The 23384-nt window shown below is 32.1% G+C and overlaps 1 protein-coding gene across 8 annotated transcripts; it reads left to right on the forward strand.

Annotated features, from left to right (window-relative positions):
- The first annotated feature begins 1149 nt into the window (after positions 1 to 1149).
- Positions 1150 to 22368, forward strand: LOC101896178 (ras-related protein Rab-23). 8 transcript variants are annotated; one of them, XM_059123270.1, is made up of 7 exons: positions 1150 to 1626; positions 14177 to 15694; positions 15773 to 18713; positions 18764 to 18851; positions 18901 to 18975; positions 19033 to 19181; positions 22243 to 22368. In XM_059123270.1, exon 2 carries the CDS (start codon positions 14508 to 14510, stop codon positions 15237 to 15239), a length of 732 nt encoding a protein of 243 aa, XP_058979253.1. In that variant the 5' UTR covers positions 1150 to 1626; positions 14177 to 14507; the 3' UTR covers positions 15240 to 15694; positions 15773 to 18713; positions 18764 to 18851; positions 18901 to 18975; positions 19033 to 19181; positions 22243 to 22368. The 8 variants fall into 8 exon arrangements, with proteins under 8 accessions (XP_058979253.1, XP_058979255.1, XP_058979254.1 ...); XM_059123272.1 differs by having other exon boundaries at positions 18915 to 18975; XM_059123271.1 differs by having other exon boundaries at positions 15773 to 18697.
- The last annotated feature ends 1016 nt before the right edge of the window (positions 22369 to 23384 follow it).

The following is a 23384-nucleotide window of genomic DNA, read 5'->3' on the forward strand; positions in this document are numbered from 1 at the left end:
GTCATTCTCATTTAGGTTTGCTCAAAAAATAAGGGAACGGAAATTAGCAGAAATGCGACAAAATGTCAAAATTCTAAATTCCAAAAGTAAACAGCCTAAATCGGACTGGTGAAACCATACTGAAAAGAGCGCCAACATTTAAAAAATGAATATTGAAGACGATAAGTTAAAATTAATAATTTATAATAATAATTAATAATCTGATTCCTCATTCAGCCAGTCCTCTTCACTGCTGGAATCATCCAAAAGTGAATACATCAGTTGCCCCATGTTTTCTCTTTTTGTTTTTTGCACGACAAATGTTAGTTTTTCCTTTAGTTTTCAAGTTGATCATTTTCTTTATTGAAATGTATCAATACATTTTTCAACCTTGTTAGCCCTGCCAATTAAATGTCAAATTTACAATATGCACATTTCTGCTCGGCCAGAATTCATGTAGCTAAAACAAGCAGAAATGTGCACCACTCAGCGCCATTTTTTTCTCGAGAGAGCTGCAAGTTTTGGTAGTTTTTGGAGTATGGGAACGCGTTGTAGCAGAATTAGTGCTAATTAGTACTAATTTGCAGGTTCTGGAACACAACTTATATTAGTTTTACTGTTCTCGCACTTTCTGGTTAAATTAGTAATCTTAAGGCTCTATTAGACCATATGTTTTTACATATGTAGTGTCAAATTTGTCATATGTTGCAGAAGTTGCACACATCGTGTGATACATGGACGACATTCTATGTGTAAAATACATGAGTAAAGTACATATGTACTTTTTTGATCATCATCCATCGGAAAAATAATATTTAAAGTTGTTTGTTGTGTGAAAATGTATAAAATTAAATTTTCGGTAAAATATTATCCATAAAGTATTATAGTTATTTTTTTAGAAAATGTAATAACAATAAGAAGAACGCAAAAATTATGAGTCATATGTAAAATGGCTATTTTGATGTACACACTGAGATACATATGTATATGAAAAGTGGCAGCACATATGTAAATCCCATTCCGTCTTATAATACTATTACAGTGACTCTGACAACTCACTCTATTTCCAGTTTTACCATTAAAGTGCACAGCAAATGTGTCATCTTTGAGTTATTTTCTAAACACAAAGTAAAAAAAAAAACAAAATGTGCGAATATAAATTAAAAATATTTCTCTTTACTCTCTTAAAACTCTCTTCTAGTTTCGCTCTTAGTTGATGTTTTTCCATTGCAGTGTATTTGTAACAATAATGTACAATGACTTACACCACTACCATGGCTTTAAGCCAGGTTAAGAATTTCTGAAAACCAACCACACAACATCAAGTGATGTTGTGGGCCAAAAAAGAGCGCACCTGTGGCTTATGTATTCAGTCTTGGTAGGAGAGCTAAAGAGTTAACAACTTAAAGCCGGGTTATTTCGTTATAAAGCGGGTAGATGCGGTATGAAACGCTAACAAGAAATGTATAACAACAAACTAAAAACATATCAATAAAGTGTGGAGTAAAAGCAAAACAATTAAAGCAGAGTTTTAGATAAAAAAAAAATTGTTGTGTTGATTGAAAAACCAAAGAGCTGTAGGAAACTAAACGACGAATTGTAAAAATAGAAAGATAAAAAAAAAAAAAACAAGGAAGAAAAATAGTGGTATATTAATTTGATTTTTTTTTTTTAAGAAAAAGATAAACCTAAAAGAGACTTTCACTACGGTTTAAAGATCAAGAAATACAAAATTAGTTATTACAAAAAAAAAAAAGAAATGAGAAAAATTGTTGGAAGCAAGTTTCTGTGCTAGCTAGTTTCAACCTGCAGAGTTTTAACAAAGTAATGTGGAGGTGAATGAATTATTCACAAATTCTCACACAATGTACGTACGCTGGTGTTGATTGTAAGATGGGACCAAACAAAAGAAACCCCAACTAAATCTCTGGGATTTTTGCATACAAAAAGCGACGACATGAAACTTCTGTGGTGGGTGACTATGACGAAACAGGCAAAAAGAAACAGCAAAGCAAGCCGCCTCAATACATTATAATTTAGTTATTTGAGGATGCAAACAAATTAATTAAAACCTATTTAATGACATGAAACCCAACGACAATTTCAAAGAGAAAAAATATACTAAAATATTGTATAATATTACAAACCAAATGTGATAGCTACATGTGTATGATGATGGTCATACCTACATACTCACATAGATAGAAAACCAAAGAAACTAGTAAGATTTGCCGTCACCTAATGGATCACTGTGACACCACTACAACACAAAAGAAAACAAAGCCATGGTAACAAAGATTTTTTTTGATACGGACAAGCGAGCTAGCAGGCAGGCAGGCATTAACCACCAAGATCACTCTTGACAGCAGCGACATTAGCTGCTGCCGCGGCTCTAGCACACGACGTCTCTCACCTGTTGCTATATCTTCTGCACCACCATCATCGCTCGCAATCGAACAGAGCAGAGGAGAGTACAAAGCCACGATACCGTTAGAAGTACCCATTTATGTATGTTGTATATGCGATTTGAAATATGAGAAATTTATTCATAATTGCCTTAAGTAGGAGCTTGGAGTTAGAGTAGCATATGTATTGCATGAGTAGTCATCCCAAACATCCAACCGACTGCGCGATCCAACCGAGGATTTGGGAATTGTTCGACTAACATATGTAACAAATCTCTGACGTGAGGAAATTGAGATAATGAAGACCACTAATATGAGCGTAACAATCCTAACAAATAACGACAATAGCTTTGAAACACAAACACACTGACAACAATCAAAAACAGATCGGCGCTTTGCTGCAGCTGTTTTAATCAGCAAAATGTAACAAAACACAATGAATGAGTGCACTAACCACGAAACGAATCAACCAACCATCTTTATGATCACTTTAGCAATTGTTATGTTAACTGCATAGGCGTAGGTGGAGTTTTTTCTAAGAGGGGTAAATTTGTGGTGGTATTACATTTATTTGCTAAATCGAATATAACAACTTTTTCCCAACGAATTTGACCTTGTCATTTTTCTAATGAAAATTATTTTATACCTAAAATATTGAAGTATGTCGGGTGGCATATTTTTCAAAAATAATATATAGGCCGGTTCATGGTAGAAGAATTCAGGTAGATGCATCAACGCTTAGGAACATTGATATGTCAAAAATTTTTAAATTTCTTTTCAAAAATAATAGATTTTTATATGTTTTCTTATACGACGTCTTTCAAAATGACAAATAAATCGTTTTTCAAATCTTTATTACAAGTTTCATTTGAATATGAACTATCCGATAAGCAAAAATTCAGACCAGCTTCCCTTTATCCATGATAGAATCAAAATGGCAAAGTCATATTTTTACAATCATATATTTACAATTTTTTTCAAAAATTATTCATTTGACAACATCTCATTGTCAAAATTTGAATTTTTAAATCCATTGTACACAAATCAGAGGTGGGAACCTGTTTTTATGTAGTAAAATGTGACAAGGTAAATACAGAAAATGCAGAGATGGGAATGCTTCTTTTGAAATGACTTTACCTTCATAATTTTACCATGCACTTATCTTTTAACGTAAAGTTTATTGAATTCATGTTGCGATATTTTATATTGATAATATGGCACTAACAGTATTCAATGTATTCAAATTAAAAATGGATAACGCAAGAAAAGAAGACACACACATAAGCAAATGAAGTTGACATATTAAGCCAGGAAAATAAAAAATTGAAATCATATGGTAGTTCTTCCCTACCTTGAATTCATCGTACCATGGTGACTACAACATACATTCAAAAAAAAAAACTTGTCATATTTCTGAAAAAAATGCATTTATTTTAAAGAAAACAAAACCGGACTATAAAGAAAATATGGCAACATGAATTCAGTAAAATTTACATTAAAAGATGAAGAGAAGATGGTCTGACCCATGGTAGAAGAATATAGGTAGATGCATCAACGCTTGCGAACATTGATATGTCAAAATTTTAAAATTGTTTTGTCAAAAATAAGTACATTTTTATATATTTTCTTATACGATGCAAATCGGAGGATGTTACAATATGCATTTCTCAACAATTTTTACAAATTTTAAAAATTTTTCATTCAACATTTTCAATTCCAAAATCGGTTTGATAGTTCATTGTCCCAGCAGCTGTGTCGAAGCGACTACCTATATTCTTCTGTCATGAGGGAGTTTCCATCCACAAAATGTTAACCCAGTGGGCTAATCTTCAATAGTATAAATGCGCTATAAACCATGTTTACATTCATGCCGTAGACATTTCTTAGCCGATCATTCACTAATCAAAATTGAATAGTTTATCATGACAAAAAAAAAAAAAAAAAAAACGTGAAAAAACTTGCACCAAATATGTTTAAATGAAAAGCGTCATTTAAATTCCATTGCATATACAAAAAAAATGTATTTTTTGTAAAACGATTTAAAGCGATATTTGCCAAGCAGTCATATCAACTTTACATTTCCACGTCTATGGTTACTACTTAAACAACAGTTTTTGTTGCCAATCCACCTCCTGCTGCCATTGTTGTTTGTACTTTCTTGTTCTCTTCTTATTTTCCCGGTTAATTTCTATTATTCGCTTTGTTCTATGTGTGTATAAAATGTATGGCCTCACCACATAATTTAATAAGTTTTGATAGTCCCCACAGATAGAGAGTGGTAAGGAAAAACAAAAGATTAAAAAAAATAACTTGGCAGAATGCATGTCTGTACGGAATGTATGTATGTTATGATGTACACATTGAAAAGCAAAGAAGAAAATAAAGAAAAATAGCATCACCGTAACGTTAGAACATACCACAAATATGTCATTATGCAGAAATGTTAAATAACTCTGAAATAATCAATTGACAATTATGTCGGTTCAATTAAATTCTCATTATATCTAATGATTTTTTATTTAAATTGTACACATTAGTCATTTAGATGTAATCTTCTTATCAATTTAATTTCTACATAACATAACGGTTTTAACATGGTAAAATTAAGAAGGTAAAGTCATTTCAAATACGCATTCCCATCTTTGCATTTTCTGTAATTTACCTTGTCAAACTGCACTGCATAGAAGGCAGGATTCCATCTCTGATTTGTGTATGTACAATGGATTTATAAATAAATATATTGACAATGAGATGTTGTCAAATGAATAATTAAAAAAAATTGTAAACATGTGATTTCATGATAATTTCATTTAATATATATTTTATTTCATTTAATAATATATTGGTGGAAGTTTTATAGAAACGAAATTGTTTCCAAACATATGGATATGCTGCTGCGCAATTGAGATGATGTAATTATATGTCAGCTGATATCGGTTTATGTAAACATACAACCATGGTTGAAAAATACAAGTAGATGCATCAAAGCTTGCGAGCAATGATATGTCAACAATTTTTAAAATTCTTCTCAAATATAAGTAGATTTTTATATGTTTTCTTATACGACATCATTCGGAGGTTATTATAAAATGCCTTTTTTAACAATTTTTACAAATTTAAATAATTTTTCATTCAACATTTTAAATTCCAAAATTGGTTTGACAGCTCATTGCCTCAGCAGCTGCGTCGATGCGTCTACCTATATACTTCTACCATGCATACAACTTAAATAGTTGTGGTATTTTACAATTTTTAATGAATAAAGTTAGCTGGGTTAAATGTTGTGCCATGACAGCGAGTATTTCGACCGTCATTTCCATCGGATTTAAATTCACATTTATGCAAATGTACTTGAAATCCAATGTATTTACTATATGTAAGCCGGCGTTAATTGATCTATATGTTTATTTGGAAACATTGTCTTCAATTTTCAACTGTTAAAGACTAGAGGCAGGAGTAAAGTATAAACGTACTTTTTTGATCACTGTCATGTAGAAGAATACAGGTAGATGCATCAACGCTTGAAAACATTGATATGTCAAACAATTTTAAATGTTCTTTCAAATATAAGTAGATTTTTATACGTTTTCTTATATGATTATTATAATTCCCATTTTTTACAAATTTAAATAATTTTTCATTCAACATTTTCAATTCCAAAATTGGTTTGACAGTTCATTGTCCCAGCAGCTGTGTCGATGCGTCTATACACATTGAAATTGATATCAGTAATCCAATTGATTTACTAAGTGAAGACGTACCTTTAAGGCGAAACTTTTCAGATCAAATGTTTTATATGTTATGTTAAATCTTCCATATGAAGAATTTACACATATCGTGTGATACATGAAAGACATTTTACTATTATGCTATTTATTTTTTTACATTTAACTTTTTTGATCACAGCGTGCCCTATTTTCGTCAAAATCTTATTTGTTTGTTTGTTGTGTAAAAATATAAACAATTAAATTTACGCTTAAAATTCATCCCTAAAATATTATAATGGTTTATAAAAAATAATATATAAACAAATTCAATAAAAAAATATGCAGTGTCTGATTACAAAAATTATAAATTATATATAAAATGACAATTTTGACATATACCGTGAAATACACATAGGTAATAAAAGTGACAGCACTTGTGGTAGAAGAATTCAGGTGGCCGCATCAACGCACCAATGAATTAGACAATGAACTGTCAGACACATTTCGAAATTGAGAGTTTTGAATGAAAAAGTATTCGAATTCATTGAAATGGTTAAAAATGCATATCATAACAACTTCCGATTGGCGTCGTGTAAGAAAACATATAAAAATCTAGTTATTTTTGAAAAAAAAAAAAATAAATAAATAAATAAATAATTTTGGAATATGACAATGTACTTAAGCTTTGATGCATCTACCTGTATTCTTCTACCAACGCACATATGAAAAATCCATTCTCAGAACGACTTCGAGAGAAAAGCCTAGAACACGTTTACGCTTCTAGATTTATTCGATTTCAATTGTATATTCCATAGCGTATACGCCACGAAAATCTTATGCTAGAAACACAATTGGAGCGAACGACGAATTTTTTCGCGGCGTATGTTCGTCGTCAAAAATAAAAAACATATGTGTATATGGAAGTGCACACAATCACGGCGCCGGCGAAAATTTCGTCGGTCGCCGCGAACTCAATTAGCTTTATTTCTATTTCATATGCTAGGAACACAATTGGAGCGAACGACGAATTTCGCCCTACGCGGCGACAAAATGAGCCGCGAAAATTCGTCGTATGGAACACAATACCGACGAAATTATAAAACAGCTGATGAAGTTGTTTACTTTTTGCTCATTTGTTGACTACAATGAATTAAACAAGAACACATAATTCTTTACGTTCTCTATTATAATTTCACTTATGTCCATCTTCTCTATTATAAATTCACTGATATCCATCTTCACTCAGGCGCAAGTACACAAATAAATAAATAAATTAATTATGTTTTTTTTATACGAGTAACAGATAGTAGAGTGACCATAACAAATTTTAAAGTAAAAAGTAACTTTATTTACTAAAACACATAAAATTCGTACAAGTATGGCCACCTTGTACTTTTTTGTTCGCCGGTCGCCGGCGTATGAAATAGAAATAAAGCTAATTGAGTTCGCGGCGACCGACGAAATTTTCGCCGGTGCCGTGATTGTGTGCACTTCCATATACACATATGTGTTTTATTTTTGACGACGAACATACGCCGCGAAAAAATTCGTCGTTCGCTCCAATTGTGTTCCTAGCAATACGCCGGCGAACGGCGACAAAACAGTACAAGGTGGCCATACTTGTACGAATTTTATGTGTTTTAGTAAATAAAGTTACTTTTTACTTTAGAATTTGTTATGGTCACTCTACTATCTGTTATTCGTATAAAAAACATAAATAATTTGTTTATTTATTTGTGCACTTGCGCCTGAGTGAAGATGGATATCAGTGAATTTATAATAGAGAAGATGGACATAACTGAAATAATAAAGAATTATGAGTTCTTGTATAATTTTCATTGTAGTCAACAAATGAGCAAAAAGTAAACAACTTGATCAGCTGTTTTATAATTTCGTCGGTATTGTGTTCCATACGACGAATTTTCGTGGCTCATTTTGTCGCCGCGTAGGGCGAAATTCGTCGTTCGCTCCAATTGTGTTCCTAGCATTAATCATAAATCCATTGGATATTATTTGAAGTAAACGCTATGGAATTCACATTTAAGATCGAGAAAATTTCATAAATCTAAAAGTATTTCTAATTTGCACAGAACATGTTTTCATAAAACGCGTTATTCATATCGCCAACTTCTTTGATTATATGTCAAAAAAGTAACGAATATTCATAAAACGGTTAAGGTGGGAATACATAAAGCGATTATCTTGCTGCCTTGAAGGTGCAAGTACATAAAAAGCTTGAAGTCATCGCTAGGCATATTATTTCCAAATTATAATGGAAAACAACGGCAGGATTTTAGTGCGGCTCTGTAATTCCTTTATGAAGTGTCACAATATATGCCTAACCATTACTTCAAGCTTCTTAGGTACTTACACCCTAAGTCATCGGCTGGTTTCTTCGGAAATGAACAAAGGAGCCTAGCGCCAAAATCGAAATAAGTCAACTTAAACTCTGCGAAGAAGGCAGCTGATGACTTTAGCCAGCCAAAAACGCGCTTTATGTATTTCCACCCCTAATTTGAGTTTCAGTGGCTGAATACATAAAAGTTATCATTTCACAGTAATCCAAACACGTTGTCAACTGTCTAAAATCCATCATCGAAAAAGAATTTGAAAGTATAGCAAAATTCCACTGATATGGAAACTATCACCGATTTTAACGGTAAAGCCAATATAATTATGTTAATAAAACGTTAATTATTATTATTGCGTTTATATTTATCAACGGCAACAATCGGTTATTAGATCCAACGAAAGCAGCCATTCAAATGGAAATTGTTATGAGCATTTGAGATTGATGTTTCTTTGAAACAATGGAGAATGCCAAATACATCTTTCACCTTTAATATTGGCGAAACTGGTGGTGGTGCCTGTCATTCATTCTTTGCCAGTTCCGACCATACCGCCAAGTGATAGTTGATACCATTGAAGATCTCTATGCATAGTATGTTTTCATTTAAATTATTTTTTGATCGGAAATTTACATAACAACGAAGTGTACAAAACAAGATCACAATCAAAATGAAAAACAATAGATATTTGTTCCATTGAATGTTTTTGAGAAAAAAAAAATGGGAGTTCCTATCGCATAGTTTGTTGTGACAATGAAAACATTTAATGGGCACGAGTTCAGTTAAAGCTATAAAATTTTTAAAATACCGAAGATATTGTATTCGTAATGGCCTGTTCTAGAACTGCAAGAATGTAAACATTTTTAATTTAAATTAAAAAATTGCAAAACTAGAAGATTTTTGCATGTTCTGAACAGACACTTGGAAAAATACATGGCAGAAGGATTCAGGTAGATACATCAACGCTTGGGAGCATTGATATGTAAAAAAAAATTAAATGTTTTTTCAAATATAAGTAGATTTTTACATGTTTTCTTATACGACGTCATTCGGAGATTCGTGTTTTTCAACAATTTTTACAAATTTAATTTTTCATTTAACATTTTCAATTCCAAAATTGGTTTGACAGTTCATTGTCCCAGCAGCTGTGTCGATTCGTCTACCCATATTCTTCTACCATGGAAAAATGCAACTAATTTAATTGTCAAAACTCTTATTGTGATTGGAATCGTAGTGCGAAAGATAAACAACACATTAACGACATTTCATTCGTCTAATTGGTTTAAACCTTATTATTGCGCCAAGATAGGGACCTAAAGGCCCGATTTCTGTTTATTGTTTTTCTGCGTACATTTTGATGTTATCAATTAAATTAAAAAAATATATATCACATCTTAGTATGATACTACATTGTATAAGTTTGGCATAGTTCTATTTGTATACTGATCAAAGCTAGTATAAATAAAATATAAACTATAACAAATTAACATCCCGTTTTGGTGGGGGAAACAACCAAACTGACCAAGTACAATGTCTGATGATAAATGTTTATGTTATCCAAAGTCATTCACGCGTTAGTACGCATTGTAAAGCATGATCGAATCTAAACCTGTTCCCAACTCTGTCTTCGCATGGAAAACTTTGTTTTTTTTTTTTTTTAACTCTCCAACATAACATAGGGGTATGACTGTATGGTGCTCTTTCAATGCATGATCTTTTGCTAGAGAAATCTATGGAAAAAGAAAGTGAATATTGTTAGCTATGTGTGTGTGCAACGACGACCAACAAAAACGATAATAAAAGAGAAATGAAAATTCATTAAGATCTCACATCTTTAAACATAGTAAATTTTCCAACACCAAATGTTTCTAGCATGCTTTCAAATGTGGCCAAATGGGCGAGCGCTGGCACACACACACACATCAAAAAGTTCAATACACCTAAAAAACTTGTTTTGTTTCGTTTCGTCTCAATATCGAACAGGTGAAGAATTACAAATATGCAGTTGTCCTATTTTGCTTTTTTACATACACAAAATGATTTTCTGCAAGAGATCATATTATTTATAGTCGATAAGAAGAGCGTTACAAAAAAAAAAATATCATGATTTTATGTCTCATAACGGGAGAGATGTGTTGAAACAATTTATTAATGTTTTGACATAGCACGGGTCATTGGCACAATTTTCAATACTCATACATATTTATGTATACAAGGGTGAAGATTAAAAACCATAAGCAATTTAAAATCTCTTCTGCTCCAGTATTAAACCAGCAACACGCTTTTGAAATTTATGCAAATACATCGTTTGTTCGAATGAAAATTTTTGATGTAAACAAAGTTTTTGGTTCTTCAAATAAAGCCTGGGTCAACATATATGACATATGACATGTTCAAGTTTCAAACCATGAAAGAACTAAAAATAAAAACAATTAAACCCATGGTACAGTAAGAAGGTAGAACTGTTTCGTAAAACTACAAAATACAGCCCTGATGCTATGCCCGCTTTCTGTTAGACTCATTGAAAATTATATACAAGTTGTTTCCATTTTGAGTTAAATATTGCGAAAAATTATTAAAGTGCCTGGATTTTCTTTCAAAGATATGATCCAAACTGTTCAATCTTACAATTTCATGGCTAAACTGGTTAATAGCATTAATGCGCTTACGTGTCTTTTAATCAATGATTTCGAAAATATTTTGTTTCCATTTTTCAAAACAATTAATACATACACAAAATTGGCAGACGTCGGGCACACTTAGAAAAAAATTGTAATCAGCTGGTAGCTCTACCTTACCTTTTTAATGTACCATGATTAAACCTAACTATGGAAAAGAAAAGTGGGAAAAAAAACTATTATTTCTTGTAACAGGACTTTTTGCGAAAATGCGTATTACATAAATCAAAAGAAATGATGATTAAGTGTATATACTTTATAAAGCTGTTTCGTGCAAACATAGCCTAACTTTTTGTGAGTTATTGTATGTTCATATTAGTTAAAGTCACATGTAAACTGTCCAATTCGTTAACCCTAAAGGCATTTGCTCTTTCTTCGATATCATAAAGGGAAAGTAATTTAGAAGAAGGCAAGAAGATGCATCAACCCTTGGGAACATTGTATGTCAACATTTTTATTTATTTATTTTTTTCAAAAATAAGTAGATTTTTATATGTTTTCTTATACGACGCCTATCTGAGGTTGTTATGATATGCATTTTCAACAATTTTAGCGAATTTGAATAAATTTTCATTCAAATTTTTCTATCTCATAATTGGTTTGACAGTTCATTGTTTCAGCATCTGTGTCAATGCTGCTCCTGTATTCTTCTATCATTATCAAATAGAAGTAGGGTTTCATATGGGCTGTCACCTTTAAGCTGCTATCAGACGATAATGTTTTATTGCTGTCATTTTTATTATGAATGTGTATTTCCGTGTATCCCAGACAAAAATAAAATAAGAGAACTGATGAGGATTTGTGGCTCTTTCCGAAACCTAGGTATTCCCTGCCTTACTCTCTGGTAAACATTACCATCGTTCTCCACTAATAAACAAACGTTGTTTTTATAAAAACAACAATAATGGGATTAAGCTTGACCATTTTGGAACAACAAAATACTATGGTTTCCCCAACAAACACACTGTTCTTTTTGATTAAATTATATTTTTCCGATCAATATAAGGCTCGCTGTGATCGAAAAAGTACATATTTACTTTACTGAAATATCATCCATGTATTACACGATGTGTGCAACTTTTACATATGGAAAATTTGACATGACATGTCTGATAGCGTCTTCAGTCATACCTAATTATTTTATATATCAAAGTAATTACCATGTTCTAGTACTTTAAAATGGCATAACTAGTCTGAGAGAACTATTTTCCAAGGGATGCAGGAAAGGGGAAAATTACTTAACTTAGAAAAAATAGGAAAAATGCAACTATGTTGTAAAGTCTCATTCTGTAATATATACTTTTAAAGGCAGTATCAGACGAAACGTATTTTAACTTTCCCATATGTAGAAGTTGTACATATCGTGTGATACATACAAACGATGTGATATACAAACGAGACCTACCTATAGATACCAAAATTGCCAACTGTAACTTATTTTTTATATCAGATCTTTGGATTTAAACGTTACGATTTTTTGTCGGTCACTCAAAAAATGAATTGGAAAATCCCACTACAGAATATGTTAGATCAAGGCCGCAGAAAAATTATTGGAATATATAAAATCTATTGAAAAATGTTTATCATAACAACCACTGATTGGCGTCGTATAAGAAAACATACAAGAATCTACTAATTTTTGAAAAAAAAATATTAAAAAATGTGACACGTCAACGTTCCCAAGTGCCATGCCACAGATAAAGTCTTAAGGCGAGAATGCATAAAACGCTTTTTGCCTGGCTTAAGTCATCGGCTGGCTTTTTCGTAGAGGAACAAAGGATTTTTAGGTTAACTTAGTTCGATTTTTGCTTTAACCTCCTTTGTTCTTTTCCGAAGAAGCCAGTCAAAAAAGCGTAGGGCCAAAATCGAACTAAGTCAACCTAAGAAGCCAGCCGATGACTTAATGTGAGAATACATAAAGGTGCAAGTACGTAAAAAGCTTTAAGTCATGTCTAGGCATATTAATGTCAAATTATAATGGAAAACGACGACAGGATTTTAGTGCGGCTCTGTAATCCATTTATGAAATATCATGCCATGACTTCAAGCTTCTTATATACTTACACCCATGGCAGAAGAATTCAGGTAGATGCATCAACGCTTGGAAACATTGATATATCAAAAATTTTTAAATATAATTTCAAATATAAGTAGATTTTTATATGTTTTCTTATATAACGGCATTCGGAGGTTATTATAATACGCGTTTTTCAATATTTTTTTTGCAAATTTAAATAAATTTTCATTCAACATTTTCAATTTCAAAATTGGTTTGACAGTTCATTGTCCCAGCAACTGTGTCGATGCGTCTACCTATATTCTTCTACCATGTTTACACCCTAAAACGTTTTCATGACTGGCTTAAGTAATCGACTGGCTTCTTCGTAGAGGAACAAAGGAGGTTTAGGTTAACTTAGTTCGATTTTTGTCCTAACCTCCTTTGTTCTTTTCCGATGAAGCCAGCCGATGACTTAAAGTGGGAATACATAAAACGCTTTTGTATGGCTTAAGTCATGGGCTGGCGTCTTCGTAGAGGAACAATGGAGTTTTAGGTTGACCTAGTTCGATTTTGACCCTACACTCCTTTGTTCTTTACCGAAGAAGCAAGCTGATGACTTAAGCCAGTCAAAAAAAGCGTTTTATGTATTCTCACCTTTAAAGTATGAATTTAAATATAAAAAAATGTAAATAAATTATCTTTGCAATCTGACAATAACGTTGATGTAAACATGATATTAGCGTCCATGATCGTTTCATTTATACCATAGTGTTTTTTTTTTTTTTTGATAAAGAGACAAAGTAAGAATTTGATGAGAACTAGTTTGTGATTTGATGCAATAGACACATATTTTTGTATACCGTACATAGATATAGATATGAATGTAATACCAGAATGTCAATCCAGTTGTGTGTGTGTGTTTGCCACATTGAATGTTACTAAACTTAAAACAAAATAGTTTGCACAGAAACTAGTTATGTACGCATGAGCTTCCAACAATTAAAGAAAAGTGAAATTCAATATCGTTTTTTTTTTTCAACATTTTCCACTGACCGCAAAGAGGGGACAAACAAACAAAGTGATGTAATTCAAATGAGAAGAAAAACTTGCAAAAATATTCAAAAATAATAATACGAAATTATTGAATGTTATAATTAATAAATATGCAAAACTTATATAAAAATTACTAAAGACGTTTTATAAAATCTATAATTAAATCAGCATTTTGAACTGAATAATCTCATCGTAGTGATATGCATTTGCATTAAATGAGAGTGTAAAAATTAGTTTGTAATCAATACCTATATAGACATTGAACTGTTCGCGATCATTGGAAAGCTAAAAGAAAACATTTTTTAACCGACCATCCTTTTGAACCTACCAAAGTTTAAATGTTTAACACAATGCGCGAGGATGACATTGAATTTGCCATCAAAGTTGTGATTGTTGGCAATGGCGGTGTCGGCAAATCGTCCATGATTCAACGCTACTGCAAGGGTATCTTCACAAAGGACTATAAAAAGACCATTGGTGTGGATTTTCTGGAACGACAAATCGAAATCGATGGCGAAGATGTGCGAATCATGCTATGGGATACAGCTGGTCAAGAAGAATTCGATGCCATTACAAAAGCATATTATCGTGGTGCTCAGGCCTGCGTCCTAACATTTTCCACAACAGACCGGGCCTCGTTTGAGGCCATACGCGAATGGAAGCGTAAGGTGGAAAACGAATGTCAAGAAATACCCACAGTTATTGTACAGAACAAAATCGATCTCATCGATCAGGCTGTCGTAACAGCTGATGAAGTGGAGACCTTGGCGCAACAATTGAATTGCCGTCTGATAAGGACCTCGGTGAAGGAAGATGTTAATGTGGCATCGGTATTTCGTTATTTGGCCACCAAGTGTCACCAGCTAAGTCAAGCATCCTACATGGAACAAAACCAACAGTCGCAAGTTAATGGTGGTTCATCATACAACCATCACGAAAGTCACAAGACCATAAGTGCGTTTAGTCCCACATACACAAAGGCCAAGTCGACACCGGGCACCATAAAACTGCAAAAAAGCTCAACAGCACGAAAGCGAAAAATAATATTAAAAAAATGTGGCATAGTATGAAATACATCATTGCCATAACATGGCAGCGCCCAACAGGCAGGCAGGCAGGCATTGCTCTAGCCTTTACTACCACTACTACTACTATGAATAACTTCACCAAAAAAGCAAAAAAAACAAAAAAACGAACACATAAACCATCTAACCAACTATTCCATTTAGCGGACCACCGGCCATCTGATGTCTGATGATGAAAGCAGTCAAAATCTCCAAGTAGTTTTCATTAAATTCACATTAAAACATTGATTAATCGCAAAAACAACACTTGTACGGCTTATACATCACGTTCTTTTTATCAAGAAATTACTGGAGCGTAGTCAACACCACCTATCTTCCAAAAAAAAAAAATATTCGTTAATTAGATGAAAATAAACCTAAACAACAATTTAAGCCAGACAGCCAAATGATAAAGCCTGTTAATTACATTATTTTGGAAATCGTTTTCAAAACTTAAAACGGTAAATGTTCAATTCTTTAATTATAACAAGAAGTACTTATGATGGTTAAATGAATTTCTGTTTTTTTTTTTTTTTTAGATAACCGTAATACTCATTCCCTTACCAGTGAAGTGCAGCGGAATAGTAGGTGTACACTATTTTTGTAATACTCAGAACATGATCCTTATGTTAGTCAAAAAGAAAATAATAACGAAGAGAACACAATGAGCTCGGCGTATAAGTGATAGAGCAGAGTCAGTAAGGAGATGCGCATCATAAATAAAAATATGGGAGTGTGTACACATTGTCGATCATCTTGTTTTATTTCTCTGTAAGAGAATGTACGACATTTATTATCTATAATCTAAGTTATGAGTTTTATTAAAACAACTTTTATGTAAATATAACATTTAGACTAACAAATCCACTCAATTTCAGATGTCAATTTCATAGTATATGCGTCACGTAAATTGTATTTATAAATTCAGTGAATATTTATTGACGTATATGACGTATGACTTACTTTAATGCAGTAGAAAAACATATGTTGTGTCTAGTCATGGTAGAAGAATACAGGTAGTAGCATCGATACAGCTACTGGGACAATGAATTATCAAACCAATTTTGAAATTGAAAATTTTGAATGAAAAATTATTAAAATTTGTAAAAATTGTTGAAAAATACATATTATAACTGCCTCCGATTGGTGTCGTATAAGAACACATATAAATTTCTACTTAGTTTCGAAAAAAAAACAACATTTTTAATTTTTAACATACCAATGTTCCCAAACGTTGACGCATCTACCTGTATTCTTCTGCCATGAATCCAGTACTGCAAGGATGTAAAACTTTTTTACTACGATAAATAATTTTTTCTTCATGATATTTGAAAAAAAATGCAAAACTATAAAATTTTTGCAGGTTCTGGAACAGAGCATATATGTATATACATTTTGAAAAATTGTTAACAAGAAAATCTTGATAAATACACCATTGCTATATACATTTAATTTTTTTCGAACAAAATGCTATTTGTCATCAATTGTATTCGTAAAATATTAATTGAATAATAATAATGTGACTGGATTCTTGTTCTATGAAAATATCCATTGCAAAACTCATTTACCACCACGCAGTGGGATAATATACCTCTATAAATGAGTTTAGCCATCTGACTTTGCAAAAGACGAGTAGAGAGTTCATGTTTTATTGTTGACATTTTCTGTCTTTGAAAAATGCCAAACAGTTATACTATTTATATGGAAGCAATTTGTCTTGTGTAAACGTCATACTATAATTTGGTAAAGCAGAAAATCAAAAGTTATTTTATGCAATTCGCTAACTAACTTATTTTTGTTTATCTAAGGCCAGATTACACAATATGATAGAGTCATATGTAAAGTGACATTTTCACACATTAAATTTAAGTTCTTAATGGCACCCTTTTACCCTTAAAAACCATTTTTATATTCTTGTATACAATACTAGAATATTCTTCTACCATGACTATATCATATAATTAAACCATGTTTACACCATGGTAAAATAAATAAGATAAAGACATTAAAAATAAGCATATCCATGCCTGCATTTTTTGTAATTTACCTTGTCAAATTTCCATTTTGACAATTTTTACTCTATACTTATGTAATTAATGTATTTCTGATACTATGCTAAAAGCAATTCTTATTAATTTAAAATTTTTTTAAAGCTTCAGGCTATAAAAAGTCAAAAAAATAAATTTAGAAAATGTCGCTTTACATATGACTTTAACATAATGTATAATATGAACCTTGTAAATGTAAACGTGGCTTTATATTGTATAATTAAAATAAATCATGATCTGCCCTTTTTTCATATGATGTATATTGGCCGCAGAATAAGGATATTTGGACCTATAATAAAATATGGATCCCGTTATAACAAGGTCACCAAATAAAAGTTCATTTTTATCATCCGTAGTGTGAACACAGTGTTAGAGTGCAAAGCTGATTGTAAAGCCAAGTTAAGACTCTGTTAGACGCATGGTAGAAGAATATAGGTAGACGCATCGACTCAGCTGCTGGGACAATGAACTGTCAAACCAATTTTGGAATTGAAAATGTTGAATGAAAAATTATTGAAATTTGTAAAAATTGTTGAAAATACATATCATTACAACCTCTGATTTGCGTCGTATAAGAAAACCTATAAAGATATACTTATTTTCGACAATAATTGTTGACATATGAATGTTCCCAAGCGTTGATGCATCTACCTATATTCTTCTACCATGGTTAGACGAAATGTTTTTTACATGTTTTCGATCACAGCACGTCCTATTTTCATCGGAAAATTATAATTTAATCAATAGTTTTATTTGTTTCTTGTATAAAAATATATATAACGAAATATGCGACAAAAATTCATGTAAAATATTAAGTTCTTTTATATAAAATATAATATATTCACAATGTAGTCAAAAAATATGGAAAAACGAATCATATGTAAAATTGCAATGGATAATGAAAGTCACAGCACACATTTAAAACGCATTCCGTCTGGTAGTCTCTTTACCTTGCACACTAATTGTAAAAGTCTAGTTTACACTTGATATTAGTGTTTTATGTTCAGTTGCTTTTTTATACACATTAGCATTTTCTTTATGTATGTTTCTGAACTTTTCAGATGAGGTATGGCATAAATACCATTAAATATTTGAAAATGTTTACCTTAATTGTCCATTTTCTTACATATTCTTTAATTTTATATCTTCATTAAGCTGGAAATACATAAAGAGCATATTTGTCTGGCTTAAGTCATCGGCTGGCTTCTTTTTTTTTTTTTTGATTCTCTTTCTCCTTCTTCGTCATGGTTGGCAGGTACCCGAAGTACACATATGCCAAATTACTAGGTTATTGATTACTTAATAATCGTATTCTTTGTTTTGTTTATGTTTCTGCTATCTCACAGAGAAAATCAGAGTTGAAGATTGCATTTGTGAATGAAGTTTGACAGTTCGACGAAGTTTTCTGGCGAGAAGGTTTTTAAAATTGATGGTAAGTCCTTGTACCTTTCGAAGATTTTAAATTGTTTCCTTTCGTTACAGAATTTTGGGCAATGAAAAATTTGGTGATCCTCACTTTCAGTGATTCCACAAAGTGTGCAGATGTCCGAGGCCTCGACTTTAATGCGATGTAAGTATATTTTGCCGTAAGTGTGTCCAGTGAGTAAACGATTTATTAGCTTTATATTACCAGGTGACATCTTTGAGCCAGTGAACCAGTATGATTTTGGTGGTGTGTTGAAGAATTGTGAAAAGTAAGTGCCCTTAGTTTCGGATGCATCCTTGTACTTATCTACCCATTCTTTCCATAGATGATCATAAATGGCAGAGTATGCGTCTGTAATTGAAGCATTGGTGGTGATTATACAGCCAGCTGTGGCTGCGTGTTTGGCGAAATAATCTGCGAGTTCGTTTGCTGGTATACCAATATGCGAGGGAGTCCATATGAAAATAAGAGATTGTAAGTTAGAATTGTTTATTTTGTGAATTATGTCGTTTGCTAGATAATTATGGTGTGTGTTTGTCTTGAGTGTAAGACAGGCATTTTTACTGTCCGTAAGAATGACTGCTTTGAGCGTGTTTTCCTCGATCATTATATCAATTGTTTTATTTATGGCATGTAGTTCTCCCATTAGAGAAGAGGTTTTTGATGTTATTCTGAAAGCATAATTATGTTTCATTGATATGTTGCAGACCGCACAACCTGTACTACTGTCTGTGACTGATGCATCAGTTGACCATATGGAATGACCCTGGTTTTTTAAACAGACTAGTTTTTCTTGAAGAATTGCTCTAAAAAATTCATTGGACTTGGAGTATTTTACTGCCTTAAAGAGATCATCTAAAAAGCTTATTTTCTTTGAAGGTGTCCTTTTTTGATTTACCATAGTTCGGTCAAGGATGTGTTTAAATTTGTTGTAGATAAAACCCAAACTTGTTTTTACAGAGGAATCTGTGGTGATGCAGTTGTACAGTGTATTGTTATACATTTTGAATTTTATTAGTTCTTTAGCTGCAAGATACTGAGAACGTTGTTCAGGAGGAAGCATAACAGCCAGTGCATAGATGTTGTGTATTGGTGTGGAAGGGGTAAGTCCAAGGCTTCTTCTAAGCATTTGATTTTGAAAGCTAGTTAGCTTTTTGTTGAGATATTGTGGCATGTGGGCCATAGATGATATTGCGTATTCTGTCTTAGAGAACACTAGGGATTTTGTTAGATTTATTGATATGTTTGGGAGTAATCCGTTTTTGGCGTTGTTTATCATTTTTAATGCGTTTAGTGAGTTGGTACAGGAATTCATTACTTCATCATAGTGTTCCTTTAGCGATAGACTGTTTTTAATATATCTTCCCAGAAATTTTATTTTTTCAACAGAGTTTATGTTTGTATTTTGTAACTTTATATTTGGGATTTTACGGGGGCCTTTTGCTACATACATGACGAAGGTTTTATCAGGGTTGTATTTAAGATTCAAGCGGGATAAAATATGGTAAAAATGATTCGCTTTATGTTGTAGATTTTCATTTGCCATTTCAAATTCCTTGTCAGTGGATAGTAAAATAAAATCATCCGCAAATTGAAATAAATATGTGTTTTGATCTGCAATTCCATGTAGACCAAGCGTATATATATTAAAAAGTATTGGACTTAAGCAGCTGCCTTGAGGTAATCCATTATATATATCTATCATTTCATTGCCCATAACAATTGTGCGTTTTTTAAGAAAGTTTATTGTCCAATCTTTGATATCCTCCGGGCAGTTTATCTCGGACAAAATTTTATAAAGAATTAATAGATTTACGCAATCATAGGCCTTTTCAATATCTATAGACAGTAGAATTACTTTTTCTCCTTTTTCCTTATGATAATTTATTGTGTATAGTAAATGATTGATACACATGGATGAAGAGAAGTTTTTCCTGTATGCGTATGTGTTGGTCGGAAGAATATCTTGTTCCTGAAGAAATGACTGTAATCTTTCTTTGATCATAAGATTTATAATTTTGAGAAAAACTGATATTAATGATATTGGTCGAAAATTTGTGAATATTTCCAGATCTTTTCCTTTCTTTGGGATTGGAACAATTTTGATTTTTCGCCAATTTTCTCTTAGTTCACATTTTTTCCAAGCTGTATTCATTGCTTGAAAAAGATTATATTTAGATGATTCTGATAAGTTATTTATCATCTCATATGTTATGCCATCTAATCCTGCTGCTGAAGGTTTTTTCTTTCTGTTTAAGACAGATGAGAATTCTTCCATTGTGAGTTCGACGGGTGTTCTTTGCGTGTTTGGAGGGAAGGTAATGTGGCTGTTGTTCAAGACTTGATCCCTTAGGTGTATTAAAAATATTTTGTTGTTATTTTCGGACCATTTCCCACCGTTATTGCATGACAAACTGTTCTTACATCCTTTTACCAGACGAAATAATGATTTTGAGTTAGGCTCCATATTTAAAGTTGTAATTTTTGATTTAAAAGATTGTCGTTTTGCATATTTTGTGGCGTTTTTAAAATTTTTAATGGCTTGGAAAAGATTAAGAGCATTAGTGTCATTGCTATGCAAATCATATTTCTTTTGCGCGGCTACTTGCAATCTGAATTGTTTTTCGACAAAAGGGTCCCACCAAGGTTTTGGATTTCTTTTGTTATCAATAACATATGTAGCTTTTTTGATTTCAGCTTGCATGGCGAAGTTGATTTCCTCGAAGTCCGGATTTAATTTTAATATTGCAAGATTTCTTATAAGCTTTTTTTTCGCTAAGAACTTTTTGCCGTGGCAAATAGTATCGCTCAATTTCAGAATTATTGGGAGATGGTGACTTCCTCCAATTATTGTTTTTTGAACTTTCCAAGATAGTGACAGAGTTGAGTTGGTAAATGATAGATCTAAAACAGATCCCGTATTGTCATTGATTCGTTTTTTAAAAGTGTAACTTCCATCATTTAAACATCGAAAGTTTGAATAGTCAAAAAATTCTTTAAGCATTTTTCCACGTTGCGAATCAAAAAAATCACCAAAGGCCGAATGTCTAGCATTAAAATCGCCACAGATAAATGTATTTGGATTAGAGTTGAGGAAGGATGTTATTTTTTCAAGTTCATTTTTAATGGTTATGCTTTTTACGGAATGTGGAAAATAGACAGCAACTAAAGTGAGATTGTTGTTTAAATTAGTGGTTTGACAAATTAGTATGTCAAGTGTTGATTGAAAAGAGATTCTTTTAAACTGAATATTTTTCTTTAAAATTATCGCGACGCCACCATAATTATCTTTTCTCTTTTTTGAAACTATATTATAATTTTGAAAAGTTGTTGAATTTTGTTTTTCATCTATATTGAAAATTTCACTCAGGAAGCATATATCGATGTTGAGTTTTCTTAAATGGAAGTCCAGAGAGTTTTTGTTTTTTTTAAGACTTTGTATATTGTATTGTAAGATGTTCATGGATAATTGAAAAAAAAATTATTATTATTTGTTTGCAGTTATTTTAGATTGATCACACTTTATCTTTTTCAGGATGTTACTAATTGGCTTTCCTCATTGGCTTCTGATGTATATGGGCTTTGGTTGTTTGCTGATGCTGGAATGACTATTTGTTGAAATTTCTTTAAAACATCAAGACCTTCTGTGCAGTTAAGAGACGTAAGTATTGTGGACATTTGCCTTGAAAATGATGCTAATGCTCTTTCTATTTCAGTAACTTTAGAAAAATTTTGATGATCAAATACTGCTTTCGTTGGATTTACATGAATTGGGCTTGCAATGGCATGTTGATTTTTCGTTATTGGAGCCGCAACTTTGCTATATTTAATACTTGTAATTTTTTTGTTGATTGCATCATGTATATTAATTTTTGGAGTCCTGTTTGTTAAGAGAGGCGGGAACTCATTATTAAAATCATGTTCAGAAAGAATTTGGAAACGATTTCTTGTTTCTGGGTAATTTTGGAGAATCTCCCTTCTAGATAGGTTTGTTAGGGCCATAATGCTGCTAATATTTCTTTCAGACTTCCACTTCAAACAATTTTTGGAATCTGTTGCAAGATGATCTATTTTGTTGCAAAGTATGCATCTTGGAGACATGCATAGTTCTTTGCAGGTTGTTGTAGAACGACAATCTAAACATCTATTTTCCTTACTGCAATTTGTAGCACATAGAATTTCTTTTCCACAGCTTAGACACTTCTTCGTCGACCTGCAACGAAGAGCAATGTGGCCTAAACGGCCGCAGTTTAAACACAGCCGAACAGGTGGTACATACAAGTCCGGTGTTATTTTTGTTCCACACATATATATTTTCGTAGGAATTCCATCAAAAATAATACCAATCTTTATAGTTTCTGTGGGTACGATTAAACCAGAATCATTTTTCCTAGTAAAGCGATAAATTGAGACTACTTCCATACATTCATTGTTTTGCATAATTTCTTCCTTTATAATATTTGCAGAAAGGCACGTAGGTACATTTTTGATAATATAAAAACGTTGAACAAATCTCTCTGGGATGTATGCCTTTAATCCAACAGTTTTTAAATTGGGATTTGTGGCAAATAAGTTGGCAGATTCAAAATTGTTGAACGTCATTCTAAAAGTGTTATATCCCACACACTTGCAAGCATAGTTAGTGAGATTGATTTGCTTTAGACGTATATACAAATG

The sequence above is a fragment of the Musca domestica genome, unplaced genomic scaffold (genome assembly GCF_030504385.1).
Source record: "Musca domestica strain aabys unplaced genomic scaffold, Musca_domestica.polishedcontigs.V.1.1 24, whole genome shotgun sequence".
Lineage (NCBI taxonomy): Eukaryota > Metazoa > Arthropoda > Insecta > Diptera > Muscidae > Musca > Musca domestica.

Coding starts and splice junctions, on each gene's coding strand:
- LOC101896178 (XM_059123266.1), top strand. CDS start 14,508: ATGTTTAACACAATGCGCGAGGATGACATTGAATTTGCCATCAAAGTT.